The 23,328-nt window shown below is 34.5% G+C and overlaps 1 protein-coding gene across 1 annotated transcript in view; it reads left to right on the forward strand.

Moving 5' to 3' along the window:
- Positions 1-23,328, forward strand: part of LOC144371266 (uncharacterized) — a 137,918-nt gene that overhangs the window by 30,884 nt on the left and 83,706 nt on the right. Inside the window, exons 2-3 of the mRNA XM_078033674.1 lie at positions 2,716-2,835; positions 8,503-9,613. Of these exons, the coding sequence (XP_077889800.1) occupies positions 2,716-2,835; positions 8,503-9,613 (1,231 nt within the window). The remainder of the gene's footprint in view (positions 1-2,715; positions 2,836-8,502; positions 9,614-23,328) is intronic.

Below are 23,328 nucleotides of genomic sequence, written 5' to 3' on the forward strand. Positions count from 1 at the left end.
TTAGATGCAGAGTCTCTGATTTAAATTGTAGGTCCTTGATCCCCTTTGAGTTGAGTTCTGTGCATTGTGAGAGATAGGGTTTTAATTTCAGTTTTTTGAAAATGGATTTCCAGTTTTCACAGCACCATTTGTTGAAGAGGCTATCTTTTCTCTAATGAATGTTCTTGGCACCTTTGTCCAATATAAGATAATTGTAATTTTGTGAGTTAGTCTATGTGTCCTCTATTCTGTATCATTGGTCTGCCAGCCTGTTTTAGTGCCAATAGCATGCTGTTTTTGTTATGATTGCTCTGTCTTATAGTTTAAGGACTGGTATAGTCATACCACCTGCTTTGCTCTTCCTGCTTAAAATTGCTTTAGCTATTCTGGGCTTCTCTCTTTTTCAGATGAATTTCATGATTGCTTTTTCTATTTCTATGAGAAATGTCATTGGGAGTTTTTCATAATTGCATTCCATTAGTATAGTGCTTTTGCTTGTATGGTCGTTTTGATAATATTTATTCTGCCTATGCAAGAGTAAGGTAGATCTTTCCATCTTCTAAGGTCTTCTTTGATTTCTTTCTTTCTGTAGGTTCTGTAGGTTTCCTTGTATAAATCTTTCACCTCTTTATTAAGTTGATTCCCAAGTATCTAATGTTTTCATTTTTTGAAGTTACTGTAAATGGGGTAGGTTTTCTTATTTCTTTCTTGAGGCTTTGTCACTGATATCCAGAAATGCCTTTTTTTAATGTGTGTTAATTTTATATCCTGCTGCTTTGCTGAATTCATTTTTAGTTCTAGAAGTTTCTGGTGGTGCTTTTGGGGTCTTTTAGGTATAGAATCGTATTGTCGGCAAATAGTGCTAATTTAAGTTCTTTTCCTGTAGTTATTCCTTTAATTTCTTACATCTGTCTAATTGCTCTGGCCAGTGTTTCAAGAAATATGTTGAATAGAAATGGTGAGAGAGAGCACCCCTGTCTTGTTCCAGTTTTTAGAGAGAATGCCTTCAGGTTTTCTCCCTTTAGTATGATGTTGGCCTTAGGCTTAATGTGGATAGCCAGTATGATGTTGAGGTATGTTCCTGTTATCTTAAGTTTTTCTAATATTTTAAACATGAAAGGGTGCTGTATTTTTTCAAATGGCTTTTCTGTGTCTCTTGAGATGATCATATGATTTTTATTTTTAAGTCTATTGATGTGATGAGTTACCTTTATTGATTTCTATATATTGAACCAACCCTATATTCCTGGACAAACCCCACTTGATCTTCATGCACGCCCTTTTTAATATGTTTTTGTGTTTAATTTGGCAGAATTTTATTCAGAATTTTTGAATCTATGTTCATTCAAGATATTGGCCTGAAGTTTTCTTTCTTTCATTTGTCCCTGCCTGGTTTGGAAATCAGAGTGATATTGGCCTCATTGAATGAGGTTGGAAGTGCTGCCTCTTTCTGTATTTTCTGAAACAAATTGAAGAATATTGGTATTTTGAATTTCTTCTTTAAAGGTCTTGTTTAACTCGGCCTTGTATCCTTCTGGGCCTGGGCTTTTCTTGGTTGATAAGCTTCTGATAGCTCTTGTATTTCATCATTTAATATTGGTCTGTTTAAATTGTGTATGTCTTCCTGGTTCAATCTGGGCACATCAAATGACATAAAAAATTTATTGATGCCTTCAATGTCTTCTATTTTATTGTGGTATACATTTTCAAGATAATTTCTAAATATCCTCTTTATTTCTGAGGTTTCTGTTGGAATACTGCCTTTTTCATTATGTATGCTGGTAATTTGAATTTTCTCTCTCCTTCTCTTAAGTAGCCTAGCTAGGGGTCTGTCAGAGAACCAACATTTTGTCAAGGTTTAATTGTTTTTTTTAATTCAACTTCAGTTCGAATTTTAATTATTTCTTGCCTTCTACTGCTTGTGCTGTTGATTTCTTCTTCTAGGGCTTTGAGATGAAGTATGAGATTAATGATTGCCTTTTTCTTCTTTTAAGGAATGAACTGCATGCAACGAAGTTTCCTCCTAGTACTGCTTTCATGGTGTCCAAGAGCTTTTGATATGTTGTGTCTGTGTTCTTGTTTACCTCTAAGAATTTTTTAATCTCCTCCTTGAAGTCTTCTGTGACCCATTGTTCATTCTATTGTACCAAATTGATTCATTCGTTGAACTGCTTATAGAACTTGAAATATTTCAAGTTTGTCTTTTCACGAGGTGGAAGTGTCATTTTATCTGTCTCCAAACATTAATATTTTATGAATATTTTACACATTGGGAATGTTTCATGGATGATACTTGAAACTAATTGTATTGGGGATCTCAATCTATCTCATGGATAGAAAGCAGAGATAATAGGAACAAGACTGTTTTCAAAAGCTATTTAACCAGTCTTTTTTCTCCCTTGTACACAATCACCTTATGAGAATATCTTTGACAAGTCTGATTTGCATCTGGAATTTCTGCCAAATTTCACATTCACTGATGACACAAAAGTTAGGAGTTTGGCTTTTATTCAGTGCTTGTGTTATGGTATATATCTTTCACATCACTCTGATATGGTATATATATACTGTATTTGGACTCATGTATTTTCCTCTGAATTGGATAATGGAAAGTATCTTATTACATAATTAAAGTCACTTTCCTACATGACAGTCAGTTCTACAAACTCTTAATTCAAATTAAAAACTGAATAGTGGTTTGATCCATGTTCTATTTTTCTAACAATTTTTTTTCAGGAGCCATTGACATTCGGGGATGTCGCTATTGATTTCTCTGAGGAGGAATGGGAATACCTGGATCCTGCCCAGCAGAATTTATATAGAGAAGTGATGTTGGAGAACTACAGCAACCTAGTCTTTGTGGGTGAGCATAACTTTCCTTCAAAATTCCTAATCATCATTATTTAATTTTCTTCCCTTGAGATATATCTTTTGGGAACTTCTCCACAAGAATGTGTTGCAGATTTATGCTTTCAATAAAGAAGATGGGGTAGTTCTTGGCGCTGACAAGAAAATGTTAATGTTTATTTTCACCATTAATGTTTTCTTTTGGTGGCAAGATATATATCTTTCTCTTGAAGTATAATTGACTTAGAGGAATGCAGTGATGTCAAATCCTGTGGCCCGCATATAGCAGAGGACATAGTTGAGGTAGGGGAGGAAGCCTATAATCAAAAATGTTCATGGAGACATTATCCAGCAGAAATTATTTTTGAGAAGCTTTGAATTCTTTCTCTTGTTATCAGAAAAACCTGTCCTGTGTTTTGTGCTTTAAAATTATGTAGTATCCTGCTTTTTCTTCATACATTCAAATTAACAACAAAACATTCCCCTTGCCTTGTGAGTGTCAATATTATCTGACAGCTCTTCCATAATTTTAAAAATATTTTTAGTTATTAATGAATTTCCTATTTATCCATATATGGTGCTGAGAATTGAACCCAGGGTCTCACACATGCTAGGCAAGCTCTCTAACACTACTCTACAACTCCAGCCCTTATTCTATTATTTGCAGGAAAGTTTTTCACATTTCTGGAGACCTCTAGGTCCACCCATTGTAATACATTACTATTGTAAGTCAGTTTCTCGAATCTTATTTGTACATTTTTTCACTAAAATTTCCTTATCAGTGTTTTTTCTGATGTGTGTAATGGATTTTCTGTGAAATTATCTGCCATGGAATGAATGTCAAGTTGGACAATGACTGCTGTTTTGAGAGATGGTGTAAGTTTTATTTGAGTTTAGGATTTGTAAAATAATACATTGGTAGATACTTACAAATTGCTTGTTTTTTTTTTCTTTTTTTAAATATATACAGTAGGTTCCCTGTTAAGGACTGGTCTCCTGATATCAGTTAATTGCTTCACAAACTAAGATATGTATGATTCATGTTTGTATTGCCAATAATATTATATGTGCTTTTGCTTGTATAAATTTAAGCCTCTTTCGTCCATGACTTTTGTATTTTATCTTGATTGGCTTTTGATTCTGCCCATGTATGTAGAAATTGAAGTTTTCTATGCATAAGTGTAATGGGGATTGATGGCAGTGATACTCTCATGCTGAACTACACCCCAAACTCCTTTTCACTCATATTTGGAGAGAGGTTCTCACTAAGTTATTGAGGATGTCTTGAATTTGCAATTCACTTGCCTCAGACTTCCTAGTAGCTGAGATTACATGCATGCTCATCATTTGTATATGGATGAGCCTGTTCTTATTTATAAAGTAAAGACCACATTATTTGAAATGTACCTTTGAGAAATGTTGCAATTCTCTTTATCTTTTAATTTTCATTGTAATGAAATCCAGAAAATACAACTTACTGTCTCCAAAATTTTAAATATACATTTCAGTAAAATTAATTCAAATTTTTATTAATAGATCTCTACAAAGTTTTTATCTCAAAAAAAAAGAATGCCTAGAAAGCAAGGGCCCATTTTTGTCATCTCATCATAAAACTATTCTCTTTTGTTCAGAAAGCTGCTCCTTTAGCTTACAGATGTTTTCAAGTTCTAGAATTCTGCAGTATTCTCTCTGTGACATATCAGTTAACCTAGTATACATACATTTTGTAAAATATATAATTAGAATAAATTTTTTTACTTCAAAGTTCTATAGTTTCTATATTCCAATATTGCTCATCATTCTTCTCAAGGGATATTTGGTTTGTGTCCCTTATGATGGCTCTGTTGAATAACAATCAAACGACACTGGTGTGCAATGTTTTCAATTTGCTATTGATGTGAGGGCTTATTGCCACACTCACTAAGAACTCCGTTTACCTAACTCCATGTTTATATTTACAGTTGAATGCTTTAACTTTTAGTATATTTTTTTAGCAGGCAAATAGTCTTATTTGTATTTTGGAGGATATTTATACAATTTAAAGGATAGATTTCTCTGCAAATTTTTTTTTTTTAACAATAGGAGGTTGACGAATACTACATGGAGCCTCTAGTTAACTTTAAGTCGTATAAACATCTTTAAATTTAATCTTTCAATTTTGAACAACAGCATGCCCAAGAGTGTTCAATAAACTGACACATATTTAGGGATTTTTGAAAATCCCTACCACTTTTGACTTCAAATATTTATTCCATGTTGGTTACAAAATAACTATCACTTAAATATTTATTAACCTTTGTTTTAATATATAAAATTGATCTAGCAAGCATAATATCCCACTTGTCATTAAGAACAGGAATTCTGTAAGTCTATAGTAGTTTCAAAATATTTTCAAAGTCTTATGCTTTGTGATTACCATTTTGCTTCACTCTATTTCCCTTTTCAGTAAGTGGGGATTTATGTCTCTTAGTATGTCAGTGATTCTTTGTTTTAATTCAACCCTCTGGGTGTTTTCTTTGTGTTTTTGTATGAAGTACATAGCGAATGTATTCACTCTTAATTCAAAACCTAGGGATAGGGTCCTTTTCTCTCTTTTCCTCTTTTCAAAGTTATTTCTAATTTAAAATGCCTTCTATGTCCTATAACTGTCTTAAACTATGTTTTGTGTACTATAATTTAGACAGGCCAGGTTTTGTTCGATCACTTTTGCATGTGTCATTATTATATCTCTTTGCTTTTATTATGTGTGTGTTCTTAGATTTAGAGTATCCTGTAGACTATGTACAATTGCAATATTTAGAGTTAATTCAGATATCCAAGTTTTGTTTTGATCAGAATTTTGTAATCTTGCATTTGCCAACAAAAAATTCTAATAATGAAGAATCTCGTACTCATACTTTGTATGAGTATCAACTTGACTTCACTTTATTAAAAAACTGATATTTATTTGTCCTTTTAAAATCATATTTTTGTTACAGGTATATATGCCTATTAATAGTATTGTTGGTATGCTTTTTTCTTTCAAATTCTATTGCAAAATTACATGTTCGGAGACCTGTCATTACAATAAAATAGAATTAATTTGCCAAGAAATGTTTAAAATTTTATATGACTTATGATGATGTGCACTTACATTTTATTATGAAGGATTACCTTTAGTACATTTTGGAGAACAGATCCAGTGTTGATGAATAGTGTGTATATTTTTATATGTTTAAAGTCTTCATTTTCCTTCTCTTTTGAAAGGTAGTAGCTGTGAATATAATGTCTTGGTTGATAATTTTATTCTTTCATCCCTTGAATATAGATAGACTTGAATTCCTTCCTGTGTTTTGAAGATTCGACTAAGGATTTCACAATTATATGGTTACACATTTCTAGGTGACTTATCTTTTTTTATTGGATGCTCTCAGTATTCTGAGTTTTTAAACTTGGATTAAAACCTACTTTGAGTCTTTACAACTTGGAGAAAACTGAGCTGCTTGGATGTTTCATATTTTTTATTTTCTGAGATGTGTTTATTAGTACTGGAAAGAGAAATAAAGGGCGATTTAGCACTTTGCATTTTTTACTTTGGCCTTCAAATTTTGATGCTCTAGCTCAACCTCCTATGTTGCTATGAACAACCACCCCTGATTCTTTCAGACGTTTTCTAAAGAAAGTCTTTCAACATACATTTTCTGATTATTACTATCAACAATTCTTGACTAATTTTTATTCTGTTTTTTTGTGTTGGTTTAGTTCAGTAAACTTATTTTAAATGATAATTGACTATTCCCTTTGAGTGATTCATAACTTTGCTTACAGTCGATTTAGCCATGTTTTTTTTTTTTCTGTTGGTAAGCAGGAACCCCTTTTTGAACATTTCCCAAATATTCACATATTTTATGTTTTTATAATTTAATGAAACAGAAGAAAGTTGGTAGATTTTTAAAATATATTCTAAAAGAGGAAAATCTTTGTGTAACACAATGTATTTTTCTCTACTATATTACTCTCCATAATAATGTACTCATCTTTGATACTGTGAACACAAAGATGATTAGGAAAATCTTCAAAATATTTTTCTGTGTGTATTTTTATTTTATCTATATATTTCTACAGTACTGATGAACTTGGATTTAATAATCCACTCCCCTGCTGATGATATTTTTTGCTGTAATTTATTAGGTTTGCAAAATATACTCAGCCCAGTACAGTAAGTAAACATGTTTGTTATTTTTATTTATTACAGCCATGACTTCTCATCAACCTCGACAAATTTCACCAGAGCAGGGAATAAAAGAGAGAGAGGGAAGATATGGAAAATGTGACTTTGACTATATACAACCAGGAAAACAATGGGAAAATATAGTTGAGAGTAAAGTTCAAAAATTGTATTATAATAGACAAAATCAATCAGTAGTCCCTATTTATGATAAAAATTTTATGGTCAAAAGACACCAGAGAAAATTAATATCTGAAAAAAAAATTCAATGTATTTCATTTATTTTGAGGAGATTTATATGTCTTTAAGGATAAATCCACAGCCATGTTTGAACTGAAAGGCAATGTGGAAAATTTGAAATCTAGTCCATGCATCAGTTTTCAACTTGGCTAATTATAAAAGTAGCACTGATTTAAAATTCCAGTCAAACATTTGCACAGAAAAGTTATTTCTAAAAGTGATTCTTTTGAGAGTTTCTTTATAAAATGTCCATTTTTCTGAAAAAAAAGTTGAATTTTTCCTTGTGCCCAAATAGATAATATTAAGAATTGTAGAAAAGTGTTTACTTCCCCACTATTGCTCAATGACAATTCTGATACAGATTTCTGGAAAGTGAACTATATAGATAATGCTATAAGTAACACAAAAAGCCATATCTCTACCCTGAGTAATGACCAATATATTTATATTGGTGATAAAAATTATGGATATAGAGAAATCCTAGTCTTTGTCTAAAGGAAATTTACCAAGATGAAAAATGTAGGAAAGTCTTACTTTAATCATCTAAAACTATTATTCATTAAAATATTCATAGCCAAGAAAAAACCTGCAGTGTAACATATCTGAAAGGGCTCTTAACCACAGTGCAAAGCTTTCTTAATACAATAAAATTTATAGAGAAAGAGAGTCCTATAAGTATAGAAGATATTGAGACAGCAAATGCCTTGATATATTTTTTAAACACAGAAGATACTATGATAGTGATAAATTCTACAAATTTAAAGAATGTGAAAAAACTTTTCGTGAAAAGTTACAACTTGTTATGTATCAGAGGATTTAGACTGAAAGAGAGACTTGTAAATGTAAAAAGTGTGGGAAAGCCTTAAAAAGTTTTTCAACCCTTACTCAACACCAAATTTTATTCTGCAGAGAAAAACTATCAATGTGAAGAATGCAATGCACTCAAAAACTTTACTCAACATCACAGTGTTCATACAGAAGACATGCCATGCAAATGCAAAGAATGTGACAAAACTTCTAATAAAAGCTCAAATCTTATTTTTCACCAGTGGACAAACCTTCGAATAATGCCCCACATATGTAAACTATTTTGCCAAGGTTTCAGTAAAAACCCAAGCCTTCAAAATTACCAGAGAATTCATACCGGAGAGAAGCCCTACAAATGTAAAGTGTGTGGCATGAGCTTTAATAGAAACTCAAATCTTGATCGCCACAACAGGATTCATACTGGAGAGAAACCCTACAAATGTATTGTGTGTGGCAAGAGATTTAGTGAAAAATCATCACTTACTCAGCACCAGCGAATCCACACTGGAGAGAAGCCCTACAAATGCAAAGAGTGTGGCAAAGCTTTTAATAGGATCTCACAGCGTAATTGTCACAAAAGGATTCATACTGGAGAGAAGCCCTACAAATGTAAAGTGTGTGGCAAGAGTTTTAATAGAAACTCAAATCTTGATTGCCACAACAGGATTCATACTGGAGAGAAGCCCTACAAATGTAAAGTGTGTGGCATGAGCTTTAATAGAAACTCAAATCTTGATCGCCACAACAGGATTCATACTGGAGAGAAGCCCTGCAAATGTAAAGTGTGTGGCAAGAGTTTTAATACAAACTCAAATCTTGATTGCCACAACAGGATTCATACTGGAGAGAAACCCTACAAATGTAATGTATGTGGCAAGAGTTTTAGTGAAAAATCATCACTTACTAAGCACCAGCGAATCCACACTGGAGAGAAGCCCTACAAATGTAAAGAATGTGGCAAAAGTTTTAATCAAAAAATAGATCTTATTCGGCACCTGAGAATGCACACTGGCGAGAAGCCCTACATGTGTACAGTGTGTGGCAAAATTTTCCGTCACAAATCATCACTTACTCAGCACCAGCGAATCCACACTGGAGAGAAGCCCTACAAATGTAAAGAATGTGGCAATGTTTTTAATACCATCTCACAGCTTAATTGTCACAAAAGGATTCATACTGGAGAGAAGCCCTACAAATGTGAAGAATGTGGCAAAACTTTTAGGGAAAGATGGCCACTTACTCAGCACCAGAGAATTCACACTGGAGAAAAGCCCTACAAATGTAAAGAATGTGAAAAAGCTTTTAATAGCATCTCACATCTTGATCGTCACAAAAGGATTCATACTGGAGAGAAGCCCTACAAATGTAAATTGTGTGGCAAGAGTTTCAATCAAAAATCATCATTTACTCAGCACCAGCAAATCCACACTGGAGAGAAGCCCTACAAATGTAGAGAATGTGGCAAAGATTTTAATCAACAATCATCACTTACTCGACATCAGAGAACCCATATTAGAGAGAAGTCCTATAAATGTGAAGAATGGCAAAGCTTTTAATATTGAAGATCACATCTTACTAAACATTAAAGATTTTATACTGAAGAGAAGTTTTACAATGAAAACATTGCATCAATGTCTTTAAGGATGAATCAACCCTATTTCACAGTAATTCAACACTATTTCACACCAGAGATATGATAGCACAGAAATCATATAAATATAAAATAGGTGACAGAGTCTCCAATAGTTGTTCACATCCTACTCAGCACCTCAGAATTCATACGAGTGAGAGAAGTTGGGGAAAATTTTTTGCAAAGCTTTTGGCCATTGATCAAACATTTTTAAAACACTGGAGGATTTATAGCATATAGAAACCTAAAGAATGTGTCCAAGACTGTATTCAAATTTCCCACATTTTTTAATTACTGACCTCATATCTGTAGCAAATGTGGAGTAGCATCTGTTCAAAGTGTGTACCTTAGATAACAGCAAAATATTTACAAACACACCTTGACAAATATAAAGATGGTAGTAAGTTTCATATCTATAGCCCATCCCCTGAAGTATTTGGGATTTAGGAGGGAAAAAATCATTTAAATGTAGAAAATGGGTAATCGCTTTGGACATTTGTTTAAATTTTTCTTAACATCTTTAGTTGATATTATAGAAATAAGGAAATTCAAGTATAGAATTGTGCAAATTTAAAATTTTCAGAGCTCCTTAAAGTTAGAAACACTTACTCAGTAAACTACATCCTCAGATTTTTTTTTTAATTTAGAGATAGGGTTTGCTAAGTTGCATAGGTCCTCACTAAGTTATGAAGACTGACTTTGAACTTGCAAAGTTTCTCACATCCCTAGGGTCAAAGCATGGTCCACGATGCAAGTTTTACAGAGCGTTTTTACTTATATTTCATAACTAATGTAATTTGTTGCTAAATAAAGTGTGAATTTCTTAATGTTAACCTTGTCATGCATTTAATGATGTTATTAGTTCACACATCTCCCACTATTCACTTTTCTAAAAGATCGATGCAATAGTAAAGCATTCTGTTGGGTAAATAATGCTATAACATCTCCATTAATTATTTCATGTATAATCAAGTATTATTTGGAGAATATTATTCATGTAAATTATATACTCTCTTGTTTGTAATTATGGGAAAATTAAGACAGTTAAAAGAAGGGCTTAGGGATACTAAAATATTCCCAGATATTCCTAGTTTGAATTATGAGTTTAACATTTCACCTTATAAAGTAGCAGAACTCCCTAAGGGATCTACAACTCCGGAGAGTTATACAAGCTCCCAATCATGGAGAAAAGAAAGACCCAAGAGACTAGGAGCCAACGTGCATATTCAGGCAATAAATCAGAGGTGCTGAAGGGGGAAATAGTCTTAAAGTTTCCTGGGAAATCCACATGGTCCATAGGCCCATCCTCACTCTTGGACTGAAGAAACCATGCAGTTCCTCATAAATTATATGACGTTCATAACTGAGGTGACTATACTCACCTCTAGTGTAGGAAAAACATCACAATTTGGGACCACTTCTTTAGTTTTGCATACCCAGTAAAAAAGTGTAACTAGAAACATGTAAAATGATGATTGTAAAAAGAAAAAGACATACTATAGAAGCATTTATGTCCCCATATTTTTTATCTCATTATATATTTTGATTTTGTAGACCCTTTGGTTCTATTTAATAATTTAGAATATAATGTATCTTATACTTATTGGATTATATGATAGATACAATGTGTCATGGTCTCCCAGAACCCTCTGCAACCCAGTAATTATAAGATACTATAAACTAACCATGTCCCTTCTCAGATCTTATAGCTCCAAGAGCCCATGACACCACAGAGAGAGAAACACAATTTTGATTGAAATAAACCTTAGACTCTCATATACAAGTTCTGTTGAAAAAGTTAAAACACAATATTCTCTTTATATGTGAACATTTGGGTCAACAAAACACCACCCACCAACATTTCATTTAACTTTATTTGGGAAAATAACTATTGAAATATAATGATAAGTTCTAGGAGAATAATATTCACAACATTTTTTATTCCAAAGGGCAAATCTCTAGATTTCATGCTTATCTCCACATTATTTTATGCAGAAAACTGGCTTCATGTTACATATGAGAGTTTAAACTCTTTATAAGGCCAGGAGGAAAGATTCAGTCGTAGAGGTCTAAGGAAAATACTAAAGATCTTCCCTTTTCTTGTTTGAATAATGTCTGAAGTCCTTGATGAAACAGATAAAGAATGCTGATTTCTCAATGCATCTGGGTGGGTGGCTCACTCATTGGAATCTTAATTTATTTAGTCATCTCAAGGCTATCACTCGCTCCTCAAGGATCTGACCTGCTCTTGGGAGGACTTGATGTTCTTCAGGGAATCACCAGGTCATGGAAGATGATGGAATGAAGTTTTCTTTGTTCTAACTTGTATTTATTCGACCTCACTTTCAATACAAGTTAGAACAAGACTTCAGACTCTCACCTGTGGAGAGGATGCTCTGCCCAGCACTTCCCAGTCAGGACCCTGAAAAGCTCTTTGGGACTCCCCAGTACATAGGTTCAGTGTTGGGGTTTTCTAGTCTGGCAATACAGTTGCCTGTGTCTGTTACTTTGCTTTCTCTCTTGCTTTCATAGTATTACTCAAGGAAACACTGTCTTGTGTGAAGAGAGTGTCTTCCTTATCTATTGGATCTGACCTGCGAAGTTGAGCAGCTGCCCACATACTGAATGTCACAAACACTTGCATGTGTTATCTAATCAGTAACTAATGTATCTTTCAACTGCATGATTTTTTATTGCATGGGGGAGAAAACTGAGAATGCTTTCTTTGAGTGCCCACAGCACTATTCATAGTATTCATAACACTGCTTTGTAATGTTTCCTCTCTGCTCAACTTGTAAGTATTGTTCTTGTGCTGCTTTGTAAAACAAATAGAAAAAAATTGTAAACAAAAAATTTTGTGATAAATGATAGTTGTGCAGACTGACTTGGGCAACTCTAATTACATTGTTGTTTTGTAGGGACTCAAGGTACTCTTTTATACTTTTACTTAACCTTAATGACATTACCATTCATTGAAGAGTTTTTAACTCACAAATCTTCTCGGTATACAAATTTTCCCTTGTCATTTTTAAAATTTCTTACTCTTTTTAGGTATACATGATAGTAGAGCAAATTTTGACATATTATACATGGAGTAAAACTCCTTTTAGTTAGCATTTTATTCTTGAGGTGTACATGGTGTGGACCTTCCCTGAGGTGTATTTATATATAAACATTAAAAAGTTGTGTCTGATTCATTCTACTGTCATTTGTACTCCTATTTCCCTTTTCTTTTCTTCAATCCAACTTTGTCTAATCTACTGAATTTCTATTCTCTCCCCCTCCCTTATTGAGTGCTTGTGCATCTCTATATATTATGTATTATATGTAATGTCTGTTTCATTCTACTATCATTTCTATCCCCATATTCCCTCCCCTCCCTGCAATCATCTCTACTTAATCTAAATAACTATTTTTCCTCACCCCCATTGTGAATTAGCATACACTTATTGGAGAGAACAATTGGCCTTTGTGTTTCTGTGTGTCGGGGGGGTGGGAGGTGGGGCTGGGGCTTATTTCACTTAGCATGATATTCTTCAACTCTATCTTTTTACCACCAAATGGCATAGTTTCATTCATCTTTAAAGCTAAGTAATATTCCATCGATGTGGGAAATTATATATATATATATATATATATATATATATATATATATATATATATATATATATATATCACATTTTATTGATCCATTCATCTGTTGAAGAAAACATAGGTTGGTTCTATGGTTTATCTATTGTGAATTGTGCTGCTGTAAACATTGGTGAAGCTGTTTCTCCCTAGTATGCTTCTTTTAAGTCCTTTGAGTATAGTCCAAAGAGAGGGATAGCTGGGTCAAATGATGGTTCTATTCTGGATTTTCAAGGCGTCTCCATACCGCTTTCAATGGTGGTTGCACCAATTTGGAGTCAATCTCATGAGCAATGTGTGAGTGTTCCTTTTCACCCACAACCTCACCAACATTTATTGTTGCCTGCATTATCAATGATTGCCATTCTGACTGAAGTGAGATAAAATCTTAAAGTAATTTTGATTTACATTTTCCTACTTGCTAGATAGGTGGAATTTTTTTATATATTTGCTAATGGCTTATATTTCTTCTGTGAAGTTGTCTGTTCAGTAACTGAGTCCATTTGTTAATTGGTTATTTTTGTTGTTGTTTGTGTTAATTTTGAGTTTTTTATATACCCTAGACATTAGTGCTTTTTCAGAATTACGTGTGGTAAAGATTTTTATAAAATCTGTAGTTTCTTTCTTTACATAATTGTTTCTTTTGCTGAGAAGCAGCTTTTTTAGTTTGAATCTATCTCCTTTATTTATTCTTGATTTTTAATATTTGTGCTATAGGGATCTTGTTATGGAAGTCAGATTGTGGACCAACATTCACCTTAGATTTTTAAATGGTATCCCAAGTTCATGAATGTTTTTGTTTTATTGTTTCTCTTACTATCTTGCCTTATAGATCTACATGTTCTATAGAGACATGAAATGATCTAGCTTCACATGCATCATTTTCTGATGACTGTTATTTTTCAATATGTAGCTGCAGATGGTTTAAAATATAAATCTATTATTTCAGACTTTAAATAAAGCACATCCATGCCTTGTGTAGGAAATATCCCATCAGTAGATCAACATCAAATCTATAATATATATAAATATATATATAATAGCCTGGATTCAAATGCATGCACATCCAACCCAGAGTGTGGCCCATACCACTTATTCTATACTAGTTCTACACTTTCGAACCTCCATGAAAGCTCTTATAAATCAAAGCATAAAACTCACTCCCCAGACATTCTTCTTTTTTGGGAATGGTACGATGACAAAGGTTGAACTCGGGGGCACTCAACCCCTGAGCCACATCCCTATTCTTATTTTATGTAGAAACAGGATCTCACTAATCTGCTTAGTAAATTTTTTTCACTGAGGCTGGCTCTGAACTCATGATCCTCCTTCCTCAGCCTTCCAAGCTGCTGAGATTACAGGCAAATACCACCATGCCCAGCTTCCCAGAGAGCCTTCTTGAACTGATTGGAACCCACTTGTTCAGTATATTGTGTCCTAATCCTCACAATTAGAGATGAAATTATTTTCTATTCTATAAAAAATCAGGGCTATGAAGAGATTGGACTCAACAACACCTAATTATTCAGCATGTCCACATTACAACAAAGGTGTGGTCTGCAATTCTCCACCTCTCCAATGAGCTCTTCTTGGCTCCACAAAGTTGGGAATACTGGCCAACACTCTGCCATGGATCATTCAGAAGCCTCCAAGGAAGTGATTGTATATGAGGGACAGTATTCCAGGTGGCACATTGGTGATTAATGGGCTATGCCAGGGAGTAAGGCACAGCCTAATTCACCAAATGCACAAAACTTTTATGTGGTTGGTCCAGGATAGGGGCTGCATGAGGTTATTCTTTTCCTCCACCCTTGATGTGTCTTTCTCTAAGTGTTCATATGCTGAAATGCTTGTTCAACGACTTGTACCCTTTTCCTGTTTTATGTTTCCCTCTCATGTGGCTTTGAAAGACTCATGCTTTGGCAATTATTATGACTTTCTTTTTCAGTTTTCCAATGTCCCTCATTCTATCTATGTGGAATTTCTGTCTGTGGATATGTTTTCATTTTATATATTTCCATTTAGTCCACGTTTCCAGCTATCTCTAGAAAAAAACAAATGTTTCATTCATTATCATGCTTGTACTAACCCTTCACATGTTGATAATGGCAGTGTTCAAGAACTATCTTCTGATTTCTACAACTGGAACATAAGTGGGTCTGCTTGAAATGACTGTCCTTTATTTTGACTCCAGATAATGCGGATCCTTTTTTAATATAGCGCTTTAATGCTTTTATGTATATTTATATACAGTACCCAGGAAACTGAACCTACTTTTTACATGGTTTTCTCTCAGAGAAGGTGGAGTTGATCATGTAGGTTTCTTAGAGTGGACTCCAGCTCGGACTCTGCCTCAACTCTGACTAGCTTCCATTTGCCTGTGATTTCTACAACATGTGACCTATAGCTCTTCCTCTTCTTTTCTTAATTTTATTATTTCACTTAGAGCCTGAGCCACGGGACTGTCACTTTCTAAAGATGACTTACCAAACCATCACTACCCCCAAGAAGGTGTGCTCCATGTGCAAACTAGGAACAGAGAGGCCCATCACACATTTCAGGGCTTAGGGAAATTATGGGGGTGCCAGGAGTCCCTTACATCAAAGTAGAGGCATTATAGGTTTTGGGACGGGTTTGGACTAATTTGATTAGGACCAGAATTAGAGTAATTTAAGTTTTCTTATCAACATGAGAAAATTATCTCAGTCAAGATCATTTTCCAGATGTGTCCAGGAAACTTTAAGGGTTTGAAGCCCAGATCTCTTGGATTGCTGTTATCCATCAGAGAAGACAATAAAATTAAGAGAGATGACATGTCCCACTGGGGCAGCCACAGTTCTGTGTTCTCCAGTGGGAACTTCTTGCCTTTCTACGGACATTAGTATTACAAATCTGCAGAGACAGAACTTAAACACATCCTTTCCATAAAACTTACAAGTGTTTGTGCTCTGCTCAGCTTTTTCAGGAGATAAAGTACCTCTGTGTCATCAGAAGCAGAGTTAGTGTGGATTCTAAAAAGGGCATTGGTGGAGGAAATTTAATCTACTAGTGAGCTTTTCCAGTAGCTCTTTGCTTTTTAAAGAAGCAAACATCTTCAGAAGACAATATCCTCATTGCACCATATAGAACATGGTCCTCTGGGCTTGTTAGAACTTTTGGATTCAAGAGGACCATGTTCTGTGTGGTGTAATGAGGATATTGTCTTCTAAAGATGTTTGTTTCTTTGAGATCCTGCTAAAATGAGTCAATTTTTCTTATAGGGAATGTCAGTTTTACTTCTTTATTTTTCAATTTAATAACTTCATGGGAAATAACTTATATATGGTATGTCATGTAGAGATTTTAAACACTACTAATTTTATACTTATTACCATGGAATTAATAAGTTTTAATATTTTGATTGATAATCTTGCTTTGGTCATCTTCATAACTCATAGAACAATTATGGTTTGAGTAATTGTACATTTTGATATCTTTAGAGGGAAATGAGGTTCTACGTTCAAACCTCATTTTATAGAATGGAATCTCACATGGTTAAGAATTTTCAGTTGGTATGTGTCAAATAAGAGACTATGATCAGGAGGAAGTACATTAAATATTTTAGAAAGTCAAATAACTGTGCTGGTAAGTTCCAATTCATGGTGCCAAATTATAGGCTTGTAAATATAATTAACAAGAATATGGAAGAATATTTTTATGTATTAGTCCATCCGGTTTTAATCACTAAAATCCTTTTGTAATATCTAATAATGGAAATGTGTAAATTCAATTTTGCTTAGGGGAACATTTAGGACACTTGAAATCCATCCTGCCCTGGTCACTTTCAGATTTTTTTTTCAAAACTCAATTTTTCATGTCATTAGCATGCACTTATAAATGTGACCCTAAGACCCACAGAACAAGATAAAGCAGGAAAGATGAAAGCAGATCTTTACTCTTCCATCGCAATATCAGTCAGAAAAAAATAAACCCTCCTGCAGGATCATGTTTGTTTCCCAGTAATGGGAGCTTGGGGTCTGCAGAGAAGTGCTTGGTCTCTCTCAACCCTGAGGATGTCCACAGAACAGAGTAGAAGAGGGTGTGGCTATGGAGTCTCTAATCAAGACCTCCAGAGACCAAGCAGGAATCAGGCCTGATTTTATTGTACAGTTACCATGTATATGTACTCAGGCAGTGTCTAAGCAAAATATAGACAGCCACCAATGCAATGTCTGCTAACTGTCCTTGCAGTGAACAATTAAAGAGTGGGACTGCAACACATGGCCTTCTGCCCAGAGCTGTGCTGATTGGGTAAGCAGTTTGCCACTCACACTTTTAGCATGGGCAGTGGCCTGCCATGCAGACACCCTTAAACTATGCCCTGTATGCAGTACTCCATGCACTTGTCCCCACAGAGAAGCACCTCTGGGGCTTCTTCTTTCTTGACTTTAAAGAACAATTTCTCTTCTAGTGGCTTTTCTCAGGAGAAATTTAAAATAATAGTAATATAAATAGTATAGATGTAAGTGTGAACCCTGAACTGTATTTTAAAACCCTGACAATTCATAAAAGCAACCCATGGTTCTCATATCTACTTCTCACAAAGAGCTGCCATTCATTCAGTCAAGTCTTGCCCAGTGTTTGCTCGTCGTGTTACTTGAGGGTGTGTTTTGCAGCAGAGTGGCTAGGTGATGGTGTCGCCCTCTCTAAGGTGTTAGTCATTTCTCGCTAGTGCTCTTCATAGATTCCCAGCACACAAAGAGCCACATGTAAGAGGTTTCTGCATAGGCTGACATCAGTCCCAACCCACTTGCTTGAAGCAAGACCAGTCTCAATTCTCCACCTCCCTTTTGTCTATTAGTGAATACCAAGAGTACATGGGGAGGGTTGGCAGTAGTGGTGAAGCTGAGCTGGGTGATGAAGACAACCCCAAGCTGTAAGTCTGCACATGTGTTGTTAGGGGTGACAGATCCGATTTCCTCTCCTGTTATGAACAGGATGGTGCTAAGATTGCATATGGGAAAAGAGATGTTTCTTCCTTTCACTTTCACCCTGGAATGTGCCCACCCAGAGGGTCCAAATAACCCTGACTTGCAGCGGGGTGTCCTTCTCCTGTAATTCTCTCTACTTCTGTCCTGACCACCAGCTCGTGTCCACTGCCTGAGCAGTCCTCACTAGATGGTTGCAACACAGATGATGGTGCATGTATCACACACCTCCCCTGTCTTTAGTGACAGCACCATATCTAAAATGACTCCTTCCTGGATCCAGATACTAGAGGGAGTCTTTACTATAAGCTCTAACAAACAAAACTTGTGATTTTTCTTTTGAAAATTTTTTTCATGTGTGATCTGTTTTTTCTCATCTTCTCACTTGGCCTTTCCTTCTTCTTACCATATGTGAATTTTTCAAATGTAACCTATTTCAGAAATCTGTGTTAGATTCCCTGTGATTTGCATATTCTTCCAAACAGAATGCCCACTCTAGGGGGCAGCTTGATTTCTCCAGTTCATAAAGAACATTAGTGCCCAGTACAATAGGGCAACCATGGACCAAGCTGGAAGTATCACTCTGTAGACCTTTGTTTTAGGGGTGTTTCTCAGATTACCTCCTTGATGTCAGAGAGTTTGTGTTATGTCTCATGATATTCTAAACTATGTTGTGCCAGGCATAATGTGCAAAGCTGGGAAGGTACATATCTCAGGACTTCAGTCATCTATGAATCATTCCCATTCTCCAGGATGCTTCCTAACAACAATGGAGCCTCAGCAGGGACATTACTATAGATATTTCTTCACAACACTACCATGGTAAATTTACACAATTTTAATCATACTTGATGCACATCATTTAGTGGTGATTGTGGTTCAAAACTGGAGCTAGCAGAATGACCAGACTGTGCTTTCTCCTAGCCACTACCTGTATGAAGATTAGTTTTCCTTATTATTGCATGAAATTGTGTCCCTTTCTTTGAAGCATACTATCAGGAAAGGGTCTAAGTTTTTCCCAATATTAGTATAGAATTTGATCATCAGAAAACAATTTTCCAACAGTTTCAAGGCAATAAACAACCCATCCATGAGTTCTTGACTATTACTGCAAATTCATGGCACCTGCACACTCCAGTGTGTATGACTGCATTTTCCTCAGCTACACTGATCTTAAATTCATCTAATGGCTTGGAAACACCCATGACTAAAACATGTCATTTATTGAGTGTTAGAAAACTTAGATTGTGTAAGATTCAAATGTTTAAAATGAATTAAAGCAGATTCTGTGTGTCACAGAAAAGTGATAGAATGCATTTTTTGGTTTTAAATTTCACATTTGTTTTTGTTGCTGAGACAAGGCAATTTTAAAACCTTCCTCCTTTCCTTTGTACCACAGATTTAATCCAGGGCATTTAGTCATTAAACTATCTCACCAGCGATTTTTTTATATTGGGAGAAAATATTGCTAAGTTACTGAGCTTTGGCCTTGTAATCCTCTGACTCCTTAGCCGATGGGATTGCAGGCATTCAGCCTCACCTAAAAGCATCTTTAAGTTATTTTTAAATGCTAATATAGATCAATTTAAGCTTATACTATAAAATAATTAATATTTGACTTACATAAAAAAATCATAAGAATTGGCATATGCCATTTTTATATAGATCTCACCCAAAAATAACTAAGGCCTAGTGATTAAACATGAACCCTAATATATTTGGGAGGGGGGTACCAGTGATTAAATTCATGGGCACTAAACCAGTGAGCCACATCTCCACTCCTATTTTGTATTTTATTTAGAGACAGCAAATCACTAAGTTTCTCAGGATCTTGCTGTTGCTGGATTTGAACTCACCATCCTCCTGTCGTAGCCTCCAAATGCACTGGGATTATAGTCTACAATTTTTAAATTTATATTCTTTTTTTCTGGATTTTCCATGGGAGCCTGTCTTTATCTAGTGATTTTTAAAATTTCACAAATCCTGTATGTTTGCACTCATATGTTGAAGCTGAAAAAGTTGATCACAAAGAACCACAAACTAGAAAAGCTTTTTATATCTGTTTTAAGAGACAGATGGCAAGGAGTGCCAAAAAGCCGTTAAGAGGGAAAAGTAACTCTTAGGGGTTTATAGCCCATAGTTTGAATTGGACAAGTAATTATTAGACTGTGGACATTCTAAAAAGAGTTCACAGGTTTCAAACATCAAAATGATATTTTAGAAGGTAGAAATTGCACAGATTTGATCACTACACATGTTCAATTAAAATGCTGGATCCTATATGTAGATACCAATTAAAAATTAAAAAATAATTAACACTTCACATCAAGTAGAAAAAAATAAACAAGGATGGCTGGAAATACAAACCATTTCTCAATAGTAATCTTAAATGTTACTGGATTAAACACACCAATCAAAAGATATATCAAAAGATATAGTCTATTAGCCTGGATTTAAAAAAAAATTCATCCATATTCTGCCTCCAGGAGACTCAGGAAAAGACAGACTGAAGGTGAAAGATTGGGAAAAAACATACCCCTCACATGAACCTTGTAAGCAAGTAGAGGTCTCCATACTTATATTAAATAAAGTAGACTTCAAGCCAAAGTCAATCAAAATAGATAAAGAAGAACATCTCATACTGCTCAAGGGAACCATATGTCAACAAGACATAACAATCATAAATATATATGCCCCAAACCATGGGGCACCTATGTTCAAACAAACTCGTCTCAAGTTCAAGAGTCAAATTGACCACAACGTCATCTGGGGTGACTTTAAAACACCTCTCTCACCACTGGATAGATCTTCCAAACAAAAGTTGAATAAAGAAACTATAGAGCTCAATAACACAATAACTTAACTCATATATATGGAATACATATCAGATTGGAGAAGGAAGCCTGGCCCCACCCCACGTGTTAATCTGGAGGAAGCCTATAAACCCTTAAAACCCAAAATCAGACTTTTAATTATTGAATATTAACAGTTTTCCCATTTTGTTTCCATGATCTTTTTTGCATTTTAATTTCACCTCAATTTTTGACTTTGCAGTGAATAATTCTTTTGTTAATATTTTCATTTAGATAGTTTTCCCTATATTTGTGAATGGATTGTGCCTCGATTTTAACATTGCTTATTGCTACTGTATATAATTTAAATGATTTAATGTTGACCATTTAACCCATGACATTATTGAACTAATTCTTATGTTTCATTAGTTCATGGATATTGCTTAGAAACATCATAAAAATAATAGTATCATCTGCATATGCTATTTGATTTTTGATGTATAAAATCCAGTTTAATATTCTCAAACAATATTTAGAAGTTAGAAAAGCATACTTTTTTTCCTAAAAATAAATTGATAAACACTTCAGTTCATACCATTAAGTATGAAATCAGATCATAGCTGCTTTTAAGTGGATTGAAAAAGAATTTTCCTCTGGTCATAATTGGTCACAAGTTTTACAGTAATTTGGTAAGTGATTTGCCAAAAGCTTTGCTCTATCAAAATGATTTTTGGAAGCTTCCCATATGACAATGTCCCTCTTGGTCACGAAGTCCAATCATTCTTTTTGTTGTTGTTCTCAGTTTTCTAGGGGTTTTGAATGTCTGCATCAACATCTATAAAAAGATGGTCTGCAATTTCCATTCTTATGCTGTGTTAGCTTGTATTTCTGGCCTTACAGAAAGAATTAGACGAGATTATGAATTATTGTTACTGATCCTTATTACATGTTTTATAAAAATCACACGTGATGGCTACTTTTTAAAAATGTGATTATTGTTTGGTTTTTTGGTGGGTCAATTTTTAGAGCTGGGTTTTCGCCAGGTTGGCCTCAAATTCATTAGCCTAAATACTCCTCCTGCTGTGGCCTCGAGGTAGTGAAGACTAGTGGCATGTGCTCCCATATCAGCATAACTGCAAGTATTATTATGAGCAGCTGTAAAGTTAAATGTCGATTTGTAGGTCTATTTTATATTTCTTCACATCTGGGTCTACTAATGTATTTATTGATTTCTGAAGTACTTTTCAAAGTTGATGATTATCTAGCAATTTATCTATATTTTGTTGTTTTTCCAATTCGAGATTTTCTTGGCAATAAAGATGGAATAATGAGGAAGACTAATATGAGAAAATGAGAACCTGGCATTTTGCTAATTGATCTCAAGATGGCCCGTGAAAGATGGAGAGTGTGCACCCATAATCCTGTGAGACAAATAAAGCAGAAAAGCTAAATTATCAGTTTATGTAGACTAATATGTGATCTTGAGTACTTTCATATTTCTTTAAACACTTTTTTTTTAATTTTTAGGGCAGAATCCAAGTAGTTTACCATATTTAAATTAGGTTATACGCGGTTTATATTAAATTTTGGTGAGTTGTGTAAGTTTCTTATATTTTGGATGTTGAGCTTTTTCAGACATGGGGCTAGAAATGGTTTGCTTTAACCCAGTCTACTTTTACATTTCATTGATTGATTCCTTTGCTGTATAGAAGCATTTTTAGCTTTATATAGTCTCAGCTGTTTTTCCTTGCCCAGTCTCTGCATATTCTATCTAAAACCATTGCCAACACCAATGGCAGAAAAATTTTCTCATTTTCTTCTAAAATTTTTATGCTTTCAGGTTATATCACAATGAGATATAACCACATGCTTGTGGACTCAATCCTCAAAATGTTGGTAGGTAACACATACTGCAGTGGATATGCAGAAAAGGAAACATTTCGACATCCTTGCCAGGAATATAAATTTGAATAGACATTAAAAAACTATAAGTGATTTTTTAAAAAATTATAACTAGAGATGCAATATGACCTAGAAGTTGAGAATATGCCTGTATATTTAGGATTCTTCAGAAAAATAGAATACACATAAAATGTACATGTGTATACAGAAGGGAGATTATTATATTTACTCACATAATCATGAGAGGAATACTCACCAAATGTTTGCCTACAGGATGGCAACACTGGGAAACTGGTAACAGCTCAATCCAAGAAGCTGGAAGCTTCA

The sequence above is a fragment of the Ictidomys tridecemlineatus genome, chromosome 16 (genome assembly GCF_052094955.1).
Source record: "Ictidomys tridecemlineatus isolate mIctTri1 chromosome 16, mIctTri1.hap1, whole genome shotgun sequence".
In the NCBI taxonomy this organism is placed as follows: Eukaryota; Metazoa; Chordata; class Mammalia; order Rodentia; family Sciuridae; genus Ictidomys; species Ictidomys tridecemlineatus.